The sequence below is a fragment of the Temnothorax nylanderi genome, unplaced genomic scaffold, assembly GCF_030848795.1.
Source record: "Temnothorax nylanderi isolate EJ_2023f unplaced genomic scaffold, tnyl_v1.0 TNYL_tig0085_pilon, whole genome shotgun sequence".
NCBI classification, from domain to species: domain Eukaryota; kingdom Metazoa; phylum Arthropoda; class Insecta; order Hymenoptera; family Formicidae; genus Temnothorax; species Temnothorax nylanderi.
The window spans coordinates 465,437-486,337 of record NW_027249147.1 but is presented as its reverse complement, the minus strand read 5'-3'; the positions used below and the strand labels follow the sequence as shown (position 1 = coordinate 486,337).

At 37.6% G+C, this 20,901-nt stretch overlaps 3 protein-coding genes across 3 annotated transcripts; 1 reads left to right on the top strand and 2 right to left on the bottom strand.

Annotated features, from left to right (window-relative positions):
* Window positions 1–1,996: 1,996 nt before the first annotated feature.
* Sip3 (septin interacting protein 3) lies at window positions 1,997–5,570 on the bottom strand. Its single transcript, XM_071710109.1, has 8 exons — window positions 5,252–5,570; window positions 5,056–5,148; window positions 4,814–4,966; window positions 4,387–4,677; window positions 4,076–4,290; window positions 3,619–3,839; window positions 3,161–3,536; window positions 1,997–3,086 (listed from the first exon to the last, which is right to left on the bottom strand). Exons 1-8 carry the CDS (start codon window positions 5,378–5,380, stop codon window positions 2,636–2,638), a joined length of 1,929 nt encoding a protein of 642 aa, XP_071566210.1. The 5' UTR covers window positions 5,381–5,570; the 3' UTR covers window positions 1,997–2,635.
* A 483-nt stretch (window positions 5,571–6,053) lies between these two features.
* LOC139774686 (uncharacterized) lies at window positions 6,054–11,025 on the bottom strand. The gene is made up of 6 exons (XM_071710104.1): window positions 9,993–11,025; window positions 9,761–9,917; window positions 9,293–9,461; window positions 9,076–9,151; window positions 8,151–8,917; window positions 6,054–7,923 (listed from the first exon to the last, which is right to left on the bottom strand). Exons 1-6 carry the CDS (start codon window positions 10,689–10,691, stop codon window positions 6,609–6,611), a joined length of 3,183 nt encoding a protein of 1,060 aa, XP_071566205.1. The 5' UTR covers window positions 10,692–11,025; the 3' UTR covers window positions 6,054–6,608.
* Window positions 11,026–11,477: 452 nt separating this feature from the next.
* On the top strand, window positions 11,478–18,571 carry LOC139774690 (TBC1 domain family member 14). Its single transcript, XM_071710110.1, has 2 exons — window positions 11,478–14,024; window positions 15,811–18,571. The coding sequence occupies exon 1, from the start codon at window positions 12,132–12,134 to the stop codon at window positions 14,007–14,009; it is 1,878 nt and encodes a 625-aa protein (XP_071566211.1). The 5' UTR covers window positions 11,478–12,131; the 3' UTR covers window positions 14,010–14,024; window positions 15,811–18,571.
* The last annotated feature ends 2,330 nt before the right edge of the window (window positions 18,572–20,901 follow it).

Below are 20,901 nucleotides of genomic sequence, written 5' to 3'. Positions count from 1 at the left end.
CTCATCGGGGATGTCATACAAGTCTTTAAGAGCGTGATAAATCTTTCCATATAATGAAAAGTGACAATTGCCTCTAATCTGAGCGCAGATATATCTGACACATCGTCAAACTTCTCATTTTTAGAGTTTTCCATAATGTCTTGTGGAATTTCTAAAGATAGATCCTTGCCCAGAACTTGACAAATCTTCTCCCATATTTCGTTACAGCCTGCTTCTTCTTGAAAATGTAGGGCTATGTAGATACAATCTGCTTCAAACCATATCACAGTATTCTAAAATCATATACATATTTTCCTATACAAATCTATATATGCTTCATGCCATATTAATTATATATTTAATATATTAATATGTATAATAATGTAAGAACATATTGAGTTTTCTACTTTCTAATATAAAAACATAAAATATTTAATACTTAGGAAATAACTGACATTTAACGAATTCCTTTATTATATTGACCTTTATAGTAAAACAAATTAAGAAAATACATCGATTTATTCACTTGGTTTTCCATTATTTACAAACATTGCAACTAGAAGGGCAAACTTTATACAAGATAGCCAAGCAACAGTAGCGTAATATTTAATCGGCAATACTCGCGCGTTATGCTTGAAAAAAGTCGTAGATTGTTGCAAGAATCATAAGAAAAGCAAATTTATGAAATTCTCTAATTACCCTCCCTTCTCTCCGATATTTTTTATCAGGTAGTACAGGGCATTCCAGCAAGAAAGCGTCATCGCCTTCCGCTTTTACCGAAAGGAGAGTCAGCTTTATTTCTTCGAAACAGTAAGAGAAAACGTGACCCGTACCATGTTCGTCCCATTGCCTATTATTTGCATTAAGAATATACAGTTTTACTCTTCTACCGTCATCCGTCATATTGAAAAAGTATTCACGCAGTGCACTCTCCGTGTTACAAACTACATCGCCTTTCTGGACTCGCACAATCTTTGGCTTTCTCGGCAGTTGTCTCTATGAAAACTCTCAGATACCTGTTGGAGCAATAAATGGATACATATATTAGACTTGCACGTATTGTACCCTTGTATGTAGGGTCTATCAAAATTTATTGTATTGCATCATACGTGTGATATAAAGTGTACAAACAAAACGTACGGTACCCTGTTAGTGTCTCTCTGCTGGAAGGTGCTGTACAAAAAGCAGCGTCCGGCGTTCGTGATTCTCAACAAGTCTTCTTCTTATTGATGGTTCCCGGCTCACGTTCTCAACACGAGGTTGATTCGGCCGGGTTCGATTTTCAAGTAGTGCCATGTGAATAATGTATGTATGTACATATAATCAAACTACACACGTGTTGGGAGATGTAAAATTTCTGGCGCATGCGTAGATTGCGTAGCGTGAGCCTTTTCAGACGACTAGTAGTGTAATATAGGTATCGTCAAATCCAGTCCCGGTCTACAGTAGGTGTTTTAAGCCCTAAAGCCCTAAGAAATTGACCAATCACAGTCAATTATTCTCCTCAAATTCAACTGTGATTGAACAATTTCTTAAGGCTCAGGGCTTAAAACACCTATTGTAGACCGGGACTTAATTTTCCTTTTAAAGGCGTGAGTTTACTTATTTATATATAATCAATAGTAGTCTCTTCTATGAATAATAATTGTCAGGTATTAAAGTAACTTTTTAATTCAAGGAGTTGATATCCGAAGATAAAAGCATCCAGTTCGTATTAAAGCATTAATAAAAATATCGATATATTAATATAGAGATCTAAATATAAAACAATTTACTAAAATTGGGCTAAAGTTCATGTCCTTGAATTTCTCTCATACACATATCTTCTCTGCAATTTATTTTATTTATGTTTTATTTTATAAATCATATATTTTTACAAAAAAAAAAAAACAAAAAACAAAGAAAAACATCGATAAATAAATTACATCTGCTAATTATCGGAAATGATTGTATTGTTCATCATAGTAATCAATATAGATATGTTTTCTTGGTTTTACGAAAGGATGAGACAGACATGTAGCATATTTACATAATAATATAATTATAAATGTACATAAGAATTTTCCATATATTAAAGCTTAGGGATAAAGGTACTCAAATACAATTTTATGCAAAGAATATCAAATTAATTTTAAAGTTTTACATAGTTTTGTGAGAAATATTCTCATACGGCTGTAAAGGTTACATAGAGAAGCAAGAAAATCTGTAATTATGTACAGGTAAACACCTTTAGAAATCTCAAAATCATAACGTCAATGGAATTAATTTCTTGCACTCCGTATGTACTCTGGTAATCATTTACAAAAAGAAAGACAGAGAATTGTCATTCCTATAAAATCATTCTTTCATGTGATTATGATTACTGGTAGTATAACTTCAGTTTGTAATTTGAGTCTCAAGCTTTCAGTCTCGGTTATTAATAAATCCTGGATTTAACAATCGCTAGATTTTTTTATAAATAGTTCTATCTGTACTTAAAACCCATTAACTGACCACTGACCGAATGGAATATCATTCAACAAGGCTCTCTCATACCGATCACAAAATTCAAACTTTAGCTTTTACAGTCCTCAATTATTGACCGCTTGCGTTGAGGCCGCTAATAAACCAAGTTAACTATTATGTTACATAAGTTATCACACAATTTTATTTTTACTTATTCTGTCTGTGCAGATGAAAATTTTTTTATCCTACACTTGATCATTTCCTGTTTGCTCATAGAGTTAGATAAATCTACCGTATCATTACGTGTCGACGCGTCTTCCTTCGATGTACTCGGAGTAGAATCGTTTTCTTTCGACGTACTCGGAGTAGAAGCGTTTTCTTTCGACGTACTCGGAGTAGAAGCGTTTTTTTTCGACGTACTCGGAGTAGAAGCGTTTTCTTTCGACGTACTCGGAGTAGAAGCGTTTTCTTCCGACGTACTCGCAGTAGAAGTGTTTTCTTCCGACGTACTCGGAGTAGGAGTGTTTTCTACTTTAACTTGAGAACTTTCGTTATTGACTCCAGTATTCGTGTTTACTATGCCGCTTGGCCCTGGTTCTGCCATCGTAGATATATCCGACGTACTATCGATATTGCTTGTAGGATTATTGTTCACAGGAATGCTATGATGTTAAATCATGTATATTTTATAAATATTATGAATACATATGTATTATTAATAGAATATTATACTCACTTAGCAGTATCAACTGCTCTTTGATAATGATTGATCATCATTGCATAGCCTGCATCAAATAAAAGTTGAACCCTTTGCAGCATTTGTATCCTGGCCTCAACAGCTTGCCGCATGTTACCTTCCATCGCTCTGAGTTCTTCATCACTTAATTCGGTAAAATTCGATGGTGGTAGGGGAATAGGCGGCAATGGTACCATTTGAGGAAACAGCGGTGCGAAAAGCGGCATATTTCTTGCAGCATTATTTTGAGGTTGCTGCTGCTGCTGTTGTTGCGATTGCTGCTGCTGCTGCTGCTGTTGTTGTTGTTGCTGTTGCGGCGGTGGCATTCCTGGAGCTGGTAATCCAGTCCAAAATACTGGGAAATGAAAGGGTGGTCCTACGCCAAGTAATAAAAAAAATAGATTAAAATAAATAATATATATTCCATACATAGAAGACGACTAAGAAACAATACATACCGATAGGGTTGACACCAGGTGCTTGTGGAGGCTGCGGAGGCACCTGCGGTACAGGCTGGGGAGGATTTTGCTGTCTAGGTGGTGCGTTGTTTGGCGTAGGCCCCAAAATGTTCAAACGACATGTCGGACATGTTTGTTGACGTTGGAACCAATTACGTAAACACGCGGTATGGAAGATGTGATTACACGGCAATTTTTTACTAGCTGTGACCATCTCCTCTCTGTACAAGCATAATACATTAGGACAGTGGATGTGTTCAGGAGACACAACCGTTGAATGAGCGCTTAGTGGTTCTTTATTATGATTGGTTCTCACACTTATTGTTAGTTAGATCCGGCGAAGGACCAAAGGCAAGAACCAATCATATTAAAGAATCACTGAGCTCTCACTCAACGGTTGTTTTCCTGAACGCGTCCAGTATTGCAAGAAAATAATTTTACTCATTGCAATACCCACCGGCATATAATGCAAACATTATCAGCAGCAGCCAATTCCTCAGTTGTTGCATCCGGATAAAGGGTGTTCATGTTCCTGATAGCTCTTCGAGACATTACAATATCATGGAATGCTTTCTTGAAGTCTCGCATTGTATAGTACATAGGACGCAATGCAAATAAGGGTAATGTAAATAACTTTATCATTAAGGTTACAAAAGCAACGAAGAGGAATACCTGGAAGAAAACAACGGTTTGATAAAGAAGATACAAGCACATACGTGTATAGAGTTACGAATTAATATAGATATAAGAGTTTTGCATCTCAATTACCTTCAATATGCCAATAATCAATTCTGTATACAACAAAAATACTGGTTTGTTATCCCACGGAGTTTCGCTTTGCAAATCGATAGTATGCAGGATGTATTTTACGGTAATGTTAAAAACAACGGTCAGCAAAATTGCATATTCAAAGCCAAACACAAGTTGTACGGAGGGGCCTTTAGTGGCTGTTATATTGTAGGCGTAATTAATCATCGTTAGATTGATGGCGAACAAAATACTTAGTAAACTAGCGACTCTGAGATGGAATAACCATGTTATTACTGGGCTTCTTTCCATCTGAAAGATAAAAGATCATTGAATACCTGTACGTAGACATAATTATATAGATATAAATAACATCAACATGTAATAAAAATGAATAGATCGATATTCATTGGCATGGGATATTTTCACTGGATAATGTAAAACTCACATAATCAACGCGATCCTCTGCGAGCCAGTGAAACGACTTTAGGAACAAGAGGAGAGTAAATAACGCTATGAACTTGGGGCTGAAGTCATCCCTGAACACGGTAAACGCCAGGCACGTCTCGGTCACGGCGTACCAGACCTTTTCCACCAGGTGCTGCAAAACGACAAGGCAAACGTTACGAGACGATCAGGTAGACGACGATGCGAAGACGTGGAGAGAAAGAGAGAGAGGCTCGCGCTCACCTCGAGCTCGGTGGCGCGTAGAGTGCCGAAAAAGATCTTTCGCAGAAAGGCGTTTATCATGAACGCAAGGATGAATCCTTGCGTGTAGATCACCTGAGCACAAAGCAATACATATGTGACGGGTAATATGGAGCGCACATCTGTTAAGCGTGCTTATCAGCGTGAGAATGGTTCAACGGGAAAAGGCTCAACTCACGGTCATGCTCGGATTGGATTTGGTTATGTGAACGACGGTCGGATAGAACTGTTTTCTCTGATAGTACGCATTGCCGATAACGACGCACGTTAGCGCGGTGCTTATCAGCATGATCCCGGCCTCCCTCATTTTCGTGCCGGTCGCTTTTTCGTACAGCCCGTACGCCTACCGCGTTTCCCAAGCGGAGAAATCGCTGACACTTGCGTTAACGCACGGAGAATTTGCCTCGGAATCGCGCACGGTTCCGACGATCCCGTACCCCGTACCACGACACCACCTCGGACTGCCTCGGAGCAACCGTATATACAATACAAACGTGCGCACACTGCACACGTATGTCAATGCGACACGTGTGCGCACGCGCACACGCACACACAACGCCGCGCCGAGTATCGGTACGTGGCGCTGATTTCGTGACAATATCGGTAATCGCGGTATTCTTTGAATAACATACGTCCGTACGACGTGTTTTAAACATAATGTCCCTCCTTTTTACCCTCTTTTTTTTTTTTAATGAGAACGTTTAATTAAGGCAAATAGAGATGTCGCGATTCGTTATCAGTTGCAATCGTTAACGTCGTCAATTATGTAAGACGCGAAATGTCAACCGCTATGTTGTGACAGCTAGCGAGGGACAAACGGTGCTACGTGATTGGTCGTGCCGTGACCGTTGAACCACGTGGACTGCGATGATTTTCGCTCCCGTCGGAGAAGCACTGACAGGTGACGTCGTAAATATTTAAAAGGAAGCGGGTGCGACGTGGCTGAACGCCTTCTTCCGAAAGAAAGTTACGAGAAAGCGTACGCAAAAATATAGTAACGATATAATTAGTCTCATTTGTAATAGATACATCCACAGGTCAAATGTCAATTATGTCGATTTGTGTTACATGTAAACGAACGACGATAGGAATATTGCATGTAAATCTGAATTTGTCATCGAATGACAATGAACGTGATTTATTTAAGAGCGCAGATATACGCGATGACTAGCCTTAAAGATATTTCAAATGTTTCCGTGTTTTATCCTTAAAAAAAAAAAAAAGATAAATTTGCTAAACTACAACAGATATGTAATCGATGTCTTTGAATCACTTTTTTTTTTAATGTGACTTTAAACGCTTAAACTATCAGTTTTGCTCCTGCGACTATTTCTACTTGTAGTAACTTCCGTACATTCTGCTAATATAAGTAGTATTCAATATATTAAAAATACCACACAAAAGATATTGATTATATTATTTTAAAAATGTATAAAAATTATAGTTTCTTAAAATAACGTGTATATATATATATATATATATGTATACATATATGAGACTAATTCAACATATAGTACTTATGATGATACTTCTGGTTACGTATACATACTGAGAGCTCGTGTTTTCAAGATACTTTTAGGACTTTGACGTTTTGGGGTTCCTAGGTGTGCCGTTGCTTTCAATGGTGTTCTACGTGTGTCAACTGGAGGCCTACGCACTAATTTCGAACTTTTTGGCGTTTTTACTGTTAAAGGTCGCTTAATATGCGGGGTTTTGCTAACATCTGATTTGTAAGGAGACATATTTGGATTGTCTAGCGTTGTACTGACAGGCATCTTCGTCAATGGCGATCCTTTTGCGGCGATGTTTTCTTTCTGATGAATTTTCGTGTCGTGCGCGACGTTAATCTCTTTATCTTTAGTGAAAGTTTGATGTATAGCTGGATCCTTGTTCGAAAGTTTCTGATTTTGCAGCTCGAATTTCCGCACGGAACGGTAATGCTCGTTCAATCCTTTTTGAAACGATTTTAATGACGTATCTATTAGTTGCGTTTTAATTTGTGGTGACGCATTCGGAGATAACGCCGCGTGACGATTCTTATTTTTCGAATCCTTGTTGGACTTTTTTCGAGAGATTTGGGTCCTGTTACAAGTTTGCTTAAAATGTTCAACATCCATTTCTTTAGCTACATTTGGAGAATGTTTAGTTACATTGTCACGACAATGTTTCCTATTTGATAAATTACTTGGTACAAATTGGATGTTTTCGCATGTTTTCGTAGTGCCCTCGTCAAATAATCTTGCTTTAGCTAATACCATACCAGCATTTTGTGTTCGAAGTTTCGCGACGGATGCTCTGCCGGTCTGTGGAGCAGGTGTATTTGTTCGGGCTGATTTAAAATATTTATCCGCATCTTTCCAAGATATTTTGTTCGAGCCCTCGAAAACAGTCTTATCTCTTTGTAAACAATCATTATTTAAGGTTACATTTTGATGACTGTTCGCCTTTTTTAAGTCATCAATTTTTTTATCAAAATAGGATGAATTATCTACAAAATCTTTTCCATGAAAAGATGATGCTCTACGCACAGGTGTAGTCGTATTGTTATTATTTAAATGGAGATCTTTAAATCCAGAAAGATCGAAGTCACTATTATTTGAAATCTTGCGTTGTCCGTTTGAACGAGAAATCAATGTATTAATTTGATTATGTAAACAGGCTATCTCGTCTCTCATATTGTTAGAAATATTTTCATTACATTTTTCAGCAGAATGAGATTGCTCCTCTAAGTATTTATTAGAATAAATCGATTGTTCGGTGGGATAAACATTTACTCTTCCGAGTTGAATGTGATGTTGTAAGTTAAATTCTGGAGAAGTATGCCATGATGCAGATCTTCTAACACGTTTGCTATAAACATTAAAATAATGGTTTATTAGAACAAGTTTTATATTATTCTTATAACTATATTTTCATATTACTTAAATATTTTATTCTTTATATATTAGAAGATTGTATATTTTTTTAAAACAGAAATTTATATACTTTTTAATAAGACTTTAAAATATACAATAATAATAATAGTTTATATTATATTAAACAATTATTGTAATAGTTTGTAAATGTGATCCAATTACCTTGTGACTTTCTCTTGTGAACGTCTTCTTAACGATCCAATTTTTCTTGCGCTGGGAGATCTTATGATTTTATGTTCTCCCGACCTCCTGATCTTTAGTTCTTTACTCAGTCTTTTCGCTAGATAGTCGCTTGTCAGAGTATTCTCAATACTAGCCTCTTCTAATGTTTTCTCGTACGCTGTCTGTACATTGTTTAGCGAATGTGTAGTTATATCATTCTTCTCGTTGTATATACATCCAAATTCTTGAGAAATACGCGATTCAATTGCAGAAACTCGATTTTTTATGTCTTCGTATTCACTTTTAGGGATTCTGACATAATCCTCTTCACAGTGATCACTTGATGAAGATATTATGTCACTACTAGGGAGAAATGTATCAAATTCTTCCGAATCAGTCTTTTCTTCAGGTGTCAACAAGCATATATTATCACTTTCATCTGTAGCATCCAATTTTCTCGAACTTGTGCTTACATTCATACGCCATTGCTCACCACTTCTACGACGACATTTATTTATAAGCAAGTCCCGCTCGGCACCATCATCTGACAAATCCACAGTGGCATTAATGAATACATCGTTATACTCTTGGCGAAAATCATTATTTGACGGTTCATCATATTTCGTTAATCTCAGTTCTGGTATTCCGTCGCTGCATTCACATATTTTATGTGCATCGAAAGAATTGCTTACTGAACTCCAACGTCTTTCATTACACAGTTTGTAATTACCCGTATATGAATCTGATAGGTTACCATCAACGCTCTTCTGAAAGTATTTAAAATAAAATTATTGTAATTAAAATAAGTTATATAATACTACTTAATAGTCACAACTTTAATAGATCTTTTAAAATTTACTCATTGATATTAATTTAGAACGATTTTCCATTTTATATATCAAAGTATGGAAATAGATATACTTACTTGTTTATTCTTAGGTACAAATTTGTCTAAACTCAGTCTTAGTTTCTTTGGCTTATCTGATTTATCAGCCATTCTCCTAAAACATACATTATATAGATATATTATTCCGTGTCAATATTATTTTAATTTAAATATAAAACTAAATACATATATAGAGAAAAAGAAAGGAAAAATGGCATATAACATAACAGCAAAAGAATAAGTAACTTTTCATTACGTTTTCTTTATGCCCGCAGGATGTTCCCTTTCAGTTACTTTTCGCTTTTTGGTAAATTTGTTAGAAGCCATATTTAACTCCATTGGATGTACAAGAGATTGCGGATGATTAATATTAGATGTATCATCTGTGCCTTTTCCAACCATCTTCTTTAAGCCGTTGAACATTCCTGTGTAAAACAAAACATTACCCCATGTGCAAAGTATCGTTATATATGTACAGATATAAGAAAACTGTAAAAGTTTATACATGATCTTAATCAAATGATGTTACAGGAAACAAAAACAAATTACATTTTAATAAATATAATAATGTTAGGACGTTGTTTTACTTAATCTTGTTAATCTTTTGATTGACATAAATCTTATTAACGTTTATGTAAAAATATATTTTATACATACGTATGAGTCAATAAATACATTTTCAGATATATTAGATAAAAGTTGGGAATACTTAAATATGACTTACGTGTAAGACTTCCACTACGATGCTTCTTCTTTTTATGCTTTCTATGTAGCTCAAATGAGTCCAGTCCATTGTCCGTGCTGCCGCTTGTTTCGGTAGAAACACTTTGTGCGATATGAGGTGGTAGGATGCCAATACTTTCTGAATTTTCAATCAGAATCTGCAACAAAATTAGTTTAAGTGATAATTGTTTCTTCGTATTATTTATTGATATTCTCTAAAACACCTATATCACCTTGACAATAGTTAAATGCATCTGCAATCTATTCTGTACAGCTGCCATGGACGTTTCTTGCAACGGCATGATATTCGGTCCAATGACCTTCGCCAGGTTCTCAACGCTCATCTTGTTTTGCTTCTCGTACATGGAAACCTTCTTCAAGAACTCCATGAGGAATGCCAAGGTGTTCAAGTGATACGGCGGCAGCAACGTACACGCTAACAGCAACGCCTGCACCCGATGGCTCTTCAGCAACGCGCAGTGCACGAACAGGTCATGGTACGCGTAAGGAATCAACGGCTCGGGCAAGTCGCGGAAGAAGGATTTCAGACAATTGGCAATGTCCACCGCGTGATGATTCTTGTCGCCTAAACCGCCGCCGTTATCCAGACGGGATATCAATTCCCTCTGTCGCGCTTGAGATCCGGCCTTTCTGAACAGACCCTCCTGAGCGGCGTGTTCTTCCAGGAACGTTGCGGCTTGAATCACAAACACAGGCACGTGGACTATGGCGCCCGACGACAGATTGACAATGTCCAAGGCCTGGTAAAACAGAGGGATCTTGAAGACCTTCTTGGATATGTCCTTGCACACCTCGGGCCTCTCGCTCTTGAGCATACTCTTCTTGAAGCGATACTTGACTCCGAGGCCCCGGAGATCACTGGCGACAGCGTGGTACACCCTCTCCTTGTGCAACACATCGTAGATCAACATCTTCGGTGCGTCGTAGGCCGTACGAGTCCGCTGACAGATCGATTCGTCAACGAGGAATTATTATTTATTAATTACACGTCGTTCGAGCGTCCCATCACTCGCATCCCTCGTCACCCGTTTTTCGTATTGAATTGACACCCCTCCAGTGCTGCCAACGTCACGATCGCGAAAGACGAAAGTCCCGTAGTAAAGGCGCGTAAAGGCGCCGTCGCAACGTCGCGAATGCATCTGGCTGCGTGCGTTCTTTCGCACGATAAATATCGGAACGCTGTCTATCGCATCATGCAATGATGGGCAAACTCCGATTAATTAATTAATTAAACTGGCAGAATTGCTCGAAGCCAAAGATTTTAACTATATAATTATAATTCATTTATTCCTTATCTATAATTTTTCTTCCAATGACAAGAAATTAATATACCTAAAAAATTTTAAAACTCAATTTTTCAGATGTTTCATACAAATTGGAACATTTTTCAGAAAAACAATAATAATGAAATATTTCAGATTTTTCCTGCCAACACATCTTTGCAGAAATCTGAATAAATGTGAGAAAATCCGCGCAATTTATCAGAAATTTTCATATAGATACTAAAATATTTCAAAAACCCTCATCCAATTATTTCTGAAAGTATCTAAAAAAATTTTACATATTTTTCAGAGTTTTTCATAAATCTAAAACACGAAAAATTCTTAGAAAATTTCTGAAAAAATATGAGAAATTCTTTCACCAGGGTTCATCGATGAATCACGCTATGCCTCTACATGTGTAGCGGCCTTTAGTGAGCAAGTACTTAGCGTATAAATGACCGGATTTGTCGTGGAATGTGGATTGTGGAATTCGCTGTCGCTACTCACTTCACACTTGTCAGTGCCGTGCATACTGCATGCTAGTGCATGCTGGTGCACGCAATTGTTTGATTCGAGCTCGCAATTGATTTCAAAGAATGTGATCCTTCACCGTTGATTTCGGAGCTCTCGGTCCGGTCTTCTGTCCGATATTTTGTTACGCGCGTACGCCGTATTTTTAGACGCGACCGATCAGTCTCGTCTGGCCAGACATAGCGACTCGATTACGATTTTACGAGGCGAGGCGCCCAGCGACGCGAGAGTCGGCGAGAGTACCACATCGCGAAATGACGCGCGCGTGACAAGGGAGAGACCATCAGACCATCACCGTCTGGCGCCGTCTGTTCCTGGCGGAGGTCGTTCGGGGTCACCAGTTTCACCCGTCTGGTCGCCGCTCGACGTGTCATCGGATCGAGACGAGGTGTTTCCGTTTTTCCATGCCGGCCAGGTCCCCGACAATCGATAGGAAAGCATGCGTGTGCACGGATTCGTGAGCCTCGCTCGTCGAGGGACTCGGCGCGCGTACGGCTGTCCTCGACGCCCGGAGGCGACCTGGACGCGCCCGCGAGGTTAGGTGGGCCGCGACCAGCCATGAAGAGCCCGGTGACGTCCCAGCGCCTGAACGGGACCAACGCGCATCCCGTCCCGTCGACAAGCCCGCAGACTTTAGGAGGCGCCAAGTCCCGTCACAACAACGCCGCCAATAGCTTCCAGGTGGTGAAGGTCGCCGGACGCGAGTCCGGCTGCTACATCGCCAGCAACATCGCGCCGAAGATCGGCAAGCAGCAATTGGTGTCCCTGAACGGGGACACGGTGCGCTGCGACAGCGTCAACGTCGACGAGGCGCTGGCGTGCGATGTGGCGCCCATACCGGCGACGAAGACCAAGGCCCTGTGCGTGCACATCAGGGAGAACAAGTGGTACGACGCCGGTAACGTGGTCTCCGTCGGGGTGGCGGGAACCAGCCTGAATCATGCCCTGGAAAGCATGTCCCTGGCTTACAATCCTTCTACGAAGCAGCTGTATTCCGTGGAGGAGGCCAGGACGCCCAGCAATGCACAAATCGATTGTACTCCTCAATACCTAGAATCTCCATGTAACGGTAAGGAACAAGCGTCGAGTGTGAAACTTGACAATGCGGACAAATATACGAAACTTGAAAATGTCAGTGCAAACAGTAGTCCAAGAAATAGTCTGCCACGCTCGTGTAGCAGCACAGTGTCTTCCCTTAGCGAGATATCACCTTCGGGCAGCTTTCTAGGATCCGACGAGCAACACCTCGTGGAAAAAGCTGATAAGATACCCAAACGTTGGGGATTGAACACGCTTTTTACGAAGAATGTGTTTTCGTGGAAGAATAGAGGTTCTCAACAGTCGACACCTACAGGTAGCCCATCGAGAAATATCGATAAGGTAGGCGGTAGTACAGCTTTAATTCAACAGCCGAGACCAGCAAGTTTGCCAGCTAAAAATGCACTGGAAGAAGAACGCCATCGTAAGCAATACTATGCTATTTTAGAGGCAGCAAGGAAGAGAGAACTGCGCGAAGAGAGAGAGCGTAAGCAGCAACGGGAATGTCAGCTGAGAGAGGAGAAGAGATTAGCCGAGGATTCCAACGCGTGGAATGTACACGTTTTACCTAAGTTCGAGAGTGTTAAGAATACGAAAAGAGTAAGGGAACTGTGGTGGCGCGGTTTGCCGCCGAGTGTTCGTGGTAGAGTATGGAAATTAGCGATTTCGAATAATTTGAACGTAACGCCGCACCTCTACAATCTTTGCTTAGACAGGGCAATGTCGAGCCCCAACAATGAGTCATTAGCCGCTATCAGATTAGACGTATCTCGTACCTTTCCTACCTTATGTGTCTTTCAAGAGGGTGGACCATTATTCGATAGCCTTCAGGGTATTTTGGCAGCGTATGCCGTATACAGACCGGACGTAGGCTACGTGCAAGGTATGAGTTTCGTGGGTGCTGTTTTATCATTAAATATGGAACCGCCGGACGCCTTTGCCTGCTTCGCGAATCTGCTAAATCATCCTTGCCACAGAGCCGCCTTTACATTGGACCAAAAAAGAATGGATACTTACTATAAAGTATATTCCAGTGCTCTTGCGCATAAGCTGCCAAAAGTCTTTTCTCATTTTACCGTAGCAGGATTAAGCCCGGACTTGTATCTATTAGATTGGTTGTATACTATATACGCTAAAGCAATGCCTCTTGATGTCGCATGTAGAATCTGGGATGTCTTTCTCAGAGATGGAGACGAGTTCCTCTTCAGAACCGCGCTGGGAGTGTTGCACTTGTATCAAGAAGAGTTATTAAAAATGGATTTCGTACACGGCGCACAATTTCTTACTAGATTGCCGGAGAATCTACAAGCGGAATCCTTATTCAACAGTATTAGTCAGATGTCTACTACTGTTGGGACGACAACATTCCAGCAAATGTTGGTTCAATATTCTTCGTAATTTAGTATAGCAAAGGTATAGCAAAATTGAAGTTTCCTTATTGTGATAACAAAATCTTTGTGCAAACAATTTTATACATTATTTATTATTATTTGAAATTAAAAATCTAATGACTTGTCTGAAATTTTTATATTAAGATATCATGATTTGTTTGTTTGCGAATAACTTGTACTGAATGTTTCAGAAATGATACGTGGGAATATCGTCTCTCCGATCTTTTAGAAATGTTCTTTATTCAAATCTTTTGTTTTATAATTGACACAAAAATATAATGTAGAGATTAATTGCACAATAGATTAGACAGATAATTTTCAAAAATTTACGACAAAATATATTTTTGTTCTAAATTTCTGGAAATTATATATAAATGAATAAATTTGTTATAGAAATATTTTCCATGTAAATAATTGATTGTGCTATTTAGTCGTAAATATGTTTTTTACAACGAATAAAATTGGAAAAAATGATCTGCAATATAAAACATGAATGCTCTATTACTAGATCTATGTATACTCGTTTACATTTTTGAAATATGATATATTTTAAATTTAAATATAATATCTTGAAAGTACCTTTCAAAAAGTGAAAGAGAATATTATAAGTTAAAATTTTAACTTATTTGAATATATACATTTTATATTATTTCTATTTTAGTTTTCATCAACTTTTATTATATATATTTATGACGGTTTCTCATAATTTGTGATATATAAACATCCGAAATATCAATCTTGCTTCACATATGTATACCACTATATATGCAATGTTGCATTTCAGCTTTGAGATATTGATCCATTCTTTGTATATCCTCTCAATTTTTACATTCTCTTCAAGACTGAAGGGAGATATATACTCAAATACAACAATATTATTCAGCTGCAACACAGGTATTCTCATAAATATACATTCACGAATATAGAACTAGCCGAAACAAAAAAAAAAGGTTTTTGCTGCATAATATTTAATTGCTATTTAAATTCTGGACATGTTGATATTTCTGACGATACATCATAATAAATATCTAATGAAACAGTCGAGATTACATACCAGGAAACGTACGTTTTGTCAAAAAATTTTGATTAATATTGGCCATAAAAAAAAAGCGGAGCTAAATAGTGCGAACATATACACAATATACAATTAAAAAATTTCTAAGGAGATTTTTTATAATTTGAAATTGTAACATTTATCTCACTAAAAGTATGCAATTTATAACACTGTACTTTTTTGTCAAATTTTTCTTATATATAACAAATTACAGTTTTCTGCAGTTGGAGTTTTTTCCAACGCAAATCAATGCACATTGTTTGCATTATTTCGCTTCGTTATTTTTAGTCTTTGGCAATCATGGATCAAGTGTTGAGTACGAGATTATTGCAGTGAAGCGTATGATAAAATGTTTATGGTATACAATAGATATTTTACTAATTTATACGTTTGAAACTTTAAATTAGCATTTAGATGATTTTTTTTATTACTATCGTTACGGTGTGGCAATTTATTTAGTTTCAAATAGCGAAATCTTATCATGTCCCGTCTTTTGAGTGGCCTTCATAATGAAGATAAGATAAATTCGAGATTTAAGAATGTGCGAAACTATGCAATTATCGAATTTTATTCTCTAGGGAAAGTAATCTCACAAATATATTTTCGTACAACTGCAATATGCTTACTGAATGTGCTTGTTGTATACCGCCCTGTTTAATACGGATGTAGGTAGAACGAAAAGATTTTAGGTCTCAACATTTCGAATAGATGATACCACCAATTGACCAGCCTTAAGGTTGCTATAATATTTCAGGACGACAGTCACGAGTACATTACAGTAGCTTCACATACAGCATAGCTTGGGAGCTTGAAAATTATACAGAACTTCTGTAACAGAAGAATATAGAATATCATCATCTACCAATATAAAATTATATTCAAATATATATGAAATATATCTCTTTTATATAATGTGGGCAAGTTTTAGAGCAACGTGATAAAGTTAGAAACATATGCGAAAATACTAGTCGCTGAAACAAACAATATGACATAACTGTCGCGGCTCATTAAATTCTTATTTATTTTTACGAGACGAGATTATCTATATTATAACAGTATATTGTGACGTTTTGGTTGTACCTATGTGTTTATACCTGTGCGTTTTTATATATTATGCGATAATTTGCGCGACAAGTGTGCAACCAATGGATGTGCTTCTCAATGACACTATATACACACAATACATAATATATGTTTTATAGAAAATATATGATTCTCATCGTATCAAGATACGCATACGAAAACGTATTGAGACGTGAGACGTAAGTGAACTCACGAGTGTAATATATATCCTAGTTTTTAATCGACAATACTCTCATTCCATCCATTATCCCAAACTACTACTTAGCGTTCATGAACAATACATAACGAATAAGTTTGTAGATGTATATGAAGAGAGCACAAATGGATAAGACGTAATTAGAACACTATTATTCTCTTTTTTTTTTTAATTAAAATAAACTGTTAATCATCAAGTTTGTGTGGCAATAAGATATTAATAGTTTAATGCTTATGAGTTATTAAAATTGAGATTTTTAATCGATTATACAATGTGAAATTATATTTTATACTAATTCTTATTTGTTATCAAAGTTTCTATGTATTAAATGGCCAAAACATTTAAGAGTGCAATTTAAATATCTACATTCTATATACACTTCTGTTATTTCGCATATTTCTCAGCTTTGAAAGAGAGATTTTATAAAGAAACCTTATATAAATTTTATTTAATGATACAGCAAGCTTTAACTTTTCTTTCTGATCAGTTGTTTCTTTTTTGTTGGATTAGTTTTGTTCGTGTTTGCACACGTCTCGATTAATTAAATTGTTTTAACAACTAAATCATATCTGTGTGTATACCTTCTGTCTTGGATATAACGTAATTACTTTCGTAAAATGATCAACGATGATGTGCCAACCGTATCGAAGTTGTAAAGAAATATATGGAAGACATTTACAAGAACTATCTCCGTGCTATAAGCGCAAATCGATTACCAAGTTTTGTAATTATTAGTATCACGTTATGCGGTTGGTTAATGTAACGAATGTAATACACTACAGTTGTCTAATTTTTTAGTGATGGATGGTAATGTAATACACAACAAAATGCGACGTTTGTGTCCAAAATAATTGTATCCGTTGCACGATCGAAGTGGAACGCGAGTATCTTATAATTTGTCCGCCTTATCGATTTAACGGTCGTATTATAATTACGAATGTGAGTTACTACAACCAGAAATGTATGTATGTATGTATAATTGGATTGTACACGTGACGTATGCTTGTACATGTATTGATTGCATCGAATACTAGGTATATCTTTATACCTACGTTCTTAGAGAATCGCTTAGAGAATCTACAAGGAAAATATGTTTTAAATTTTACAATTCTTGACTTTCTCCGATTACAGTAATTGTATTAAAAATGCGATTTACTGTCTTTAAATTCATATAGAAGACAGTCTCCCATAAATGCGATAGATCTACTCTTAGTTATTATATTTTGAAATATGCTGGAATATACGACGTAGTAACACTTGTTCTTGTGGATATACCTACGTGTATCTTGAATATTTAAGTTTTCTCTACTTAAGGTTGAAGAGATACGATGCCTAAAAGACATAATAAAATCGTGTAAATGCAAACGTTAAAGATCTGTGCACAAACAACCATGCATCATGCACTATGTGACACTTCTGTGTTCCTTGTCGTTAGTGCCTCGATAGAGGAACTCATTGTATATTTTATACGCGTTTTATCGTGTGTACATTTACCTTAAGTGCAATATTGTAATATATATTTTTTAAGGAATCGATCCCACGATATTTATTTTGTCAGATCTACATAGATCGGTAAACATGTAAAGTATACATAGAAACGTTAGCGAATTAGAAGAGAAAAAAAGAAACGAAAGGGAAAAGAAATCTTCATATTTTTTAATACGAAATTTGAAGGAACTGGCTTTTTCGCAGGAAAGAACGTGAGATCGTAAAGCGGCTAGTGTTGCGTTACGAATTCCCAAAATCCCGTGGACGATTGCGATAAAACGTGATGCACACAACCACGTCTCTAACGATGCTTTTTATTAGAGAGGAGGTCTCGCGGCACCGTCGGCGTCGTGGGGGCCGTTATGTACATAACGACACGCTTGCTTCCTAATTTAATCGAAACGTAAGGGTTAACGATATCTACCGCAATAAGTGTAACGACCATTTTTATATCATGTAATGGACTGCGAGCGAAATCGAGGGCGTTGCTAAACGCGCGTACGAGAAACATTGTATAAATGACGCCGGCAACATATCTCTATATGGACGATTTTTTTTCCTATACGAATAAAAAGTATGCTCTACGACATCGAACCCCCTTCAAGCTTTCTCCATTTATTCGGCGGAGATAAAAATCACTTTTGCCTCGCGACGCGTTACGCGTTACATTCCGTAATTTTGACCGTGTGTTACGTTCCACGCATATGATATGTAGTCGTATATGAAATAAATTTTTATTATAAGTTAATTCATTAAAAATAAATTGATAAATTTTTTAGCGCCATTCCGACCGCGCGTATCTCGATATTTTATTATTATTTCGCAGAAAGTTTCGTATATATATTAAATAAATTATTGCAAGTTATACTACTTCGATTCTCGTGCGGATATTTCAAATTTGAATGATTGCTAATTTGCGCCACTCGACTTGCGCCACTGGTGTGCCTCGTCAAACTTCATATCGTAACCGGTCTTGGAACGCGCCGCGGCGATCACAGAATCGCTCCGTGCTTTTCGCGATGATTACCGGCCCGAAAAGTGAATCTCGCGCGCGAAAGATTGTCGCGGATGTATCTCGTAAGATTGTACGTTCTTCGTAACACGTTAAATGTCACGTACCGGCGTATACGATTTCGCATTGCCCGAGTAGTCGGTCGGAATCGTCCTCGACCCTCGTATCGTTTCGCCGACGCGCATCGAGAGTGCGGATGCACTCAGTGATCATTACCAGCAGGTATGTACACATATTTTCGTTCTATAATTCGCTCTCAGCGATTACATCTTGCGATCTTGCTGTTTTGATATCGCTTCTATTAATTGTTGCAATGTTTGCGTGAATGTGAGTTCTGCATTGAATTTCGTAAGCCGCTGTAAAAGCCATTGTCGCCACTGTGGCTTCCCATTTCTAAAACGAACGTTTTTCAATCGTACTTGAATATTTATCGTGGCTTGGAGTTATCTGACATTTTAAAGCTTTTGAGTTTTTTTTTTGAAGCACAATTATCGTGATTATTGATTAAAAATCTAAAGGTGTTAATTAATAAATTGCATAATTTGTAATTTTATTATATGATATCTTTTAAACATTATATTTAAACATTACACATTTACGAGGGTAAAGGATTAAACATGAAATATTTAGAAGATTACAGATATATGTATAATAAAATTAGGAATTATACAATTTATTGATATATCTTGAGATTTTTGAACCAACAGCTACGATGATCGAATATCCAGATGCAACCTAAGCGCCCTAAAAAGTCGGAAGGCATTAACTGTGGCGTTTTCAGCGCTGCGATTGGCAGTACCGTTTTCGCGAGTCGCGGTTCGCGGTGAATCTCTCATTAACGTTAATCGCAGTCGGTCGGAACCAGTCGGAACGCGCCGCGGTGATCGCAGGATCGCGTTCAACCGCTCTCCGTCTTTTCCGCGATTATGTCCTCGCCTACGAAAGGATCTCTCGCGCGCGAGAGATTACACCGCGAATATGTCTCGTCGGACGTTCTTCGCGAGTATCGCGTCAAGTATCGCGCGCGATCGCCGTTTATTGCGATTCCAATCTCGGAGCGATCCGCTTCTACGTGCCGGAGTCGATCCGCCGGAGTCGATCGAAATCATTTCCGCGTCGAAAGTGCATCGAGAGAGCAATATGCGCAACGATCACGTATGGACAGGTATGTACAGCCTTATTGTTCCAGTCTTAGAGGCGTTAAATGTATCGAAAAAGCGCGAACGAGGCATCCGCGAAAAGCGAAGGGAGGTTCATGTCGGGAAACGAGTCTCGTAGCGCGGGACGGCGCGATTTGAAAAGTTCAGTTCCGTGCGCTAACGGCCTCTCGGCGTTGCGGCGAAACCGAGAAACAGTAAGCCGACTAGCCGAGACAGGTACGAACGGGTAACAGGGGAAATATATGTTAATTTCTTGCGAGAATACGGTTCATATGTATCTAATGTATCTACAACGAAATAACTGAGTTGAAATAATCGTACAATATAATAATTGTTGTAAAATTAATAGCGAGTTATAGTATTGGATGTTACACATTACTGCTCATTTTATCTTTGTTATAAATTTCATAAAATTCATTTTCGAACTTTGACTGTATTAGTTAGGAACGTCGGGAAGCAACGTGTCGCTTCGCAAGAAGAGATGAATTAAAAAATAAATAATTGTGTTACATATATGACTATATATAAATAGAACTTTTACACGAAATCAATTCTGGTAATAAAAAAAAAAGAAAAAAATCTCAGCGATGTTATAAACGTCCAGTCAGAAATAATTAGTCGAATCGACGTCGATTTAACGTCGATACGTTGATAAATGGTCGATGTCGAATACTAGTTGATATTTTTGTCATCTTCGGCCTCATTATAGTTTTTTTTTTATATTAATTCAGCAATTACAAAATATTTCTATAAGATTTCTATATATTGTCCTTCGACCAGTTCTATGTCAAATCAATAAAATCAGTAAAATCGAAAAGCACAGTAATATAAAGTATATACTGTGTTCGATGTAGTGAATTGGTCAAATCACAATAGAAATATTCGCAACTGCTCAATTAACATAAA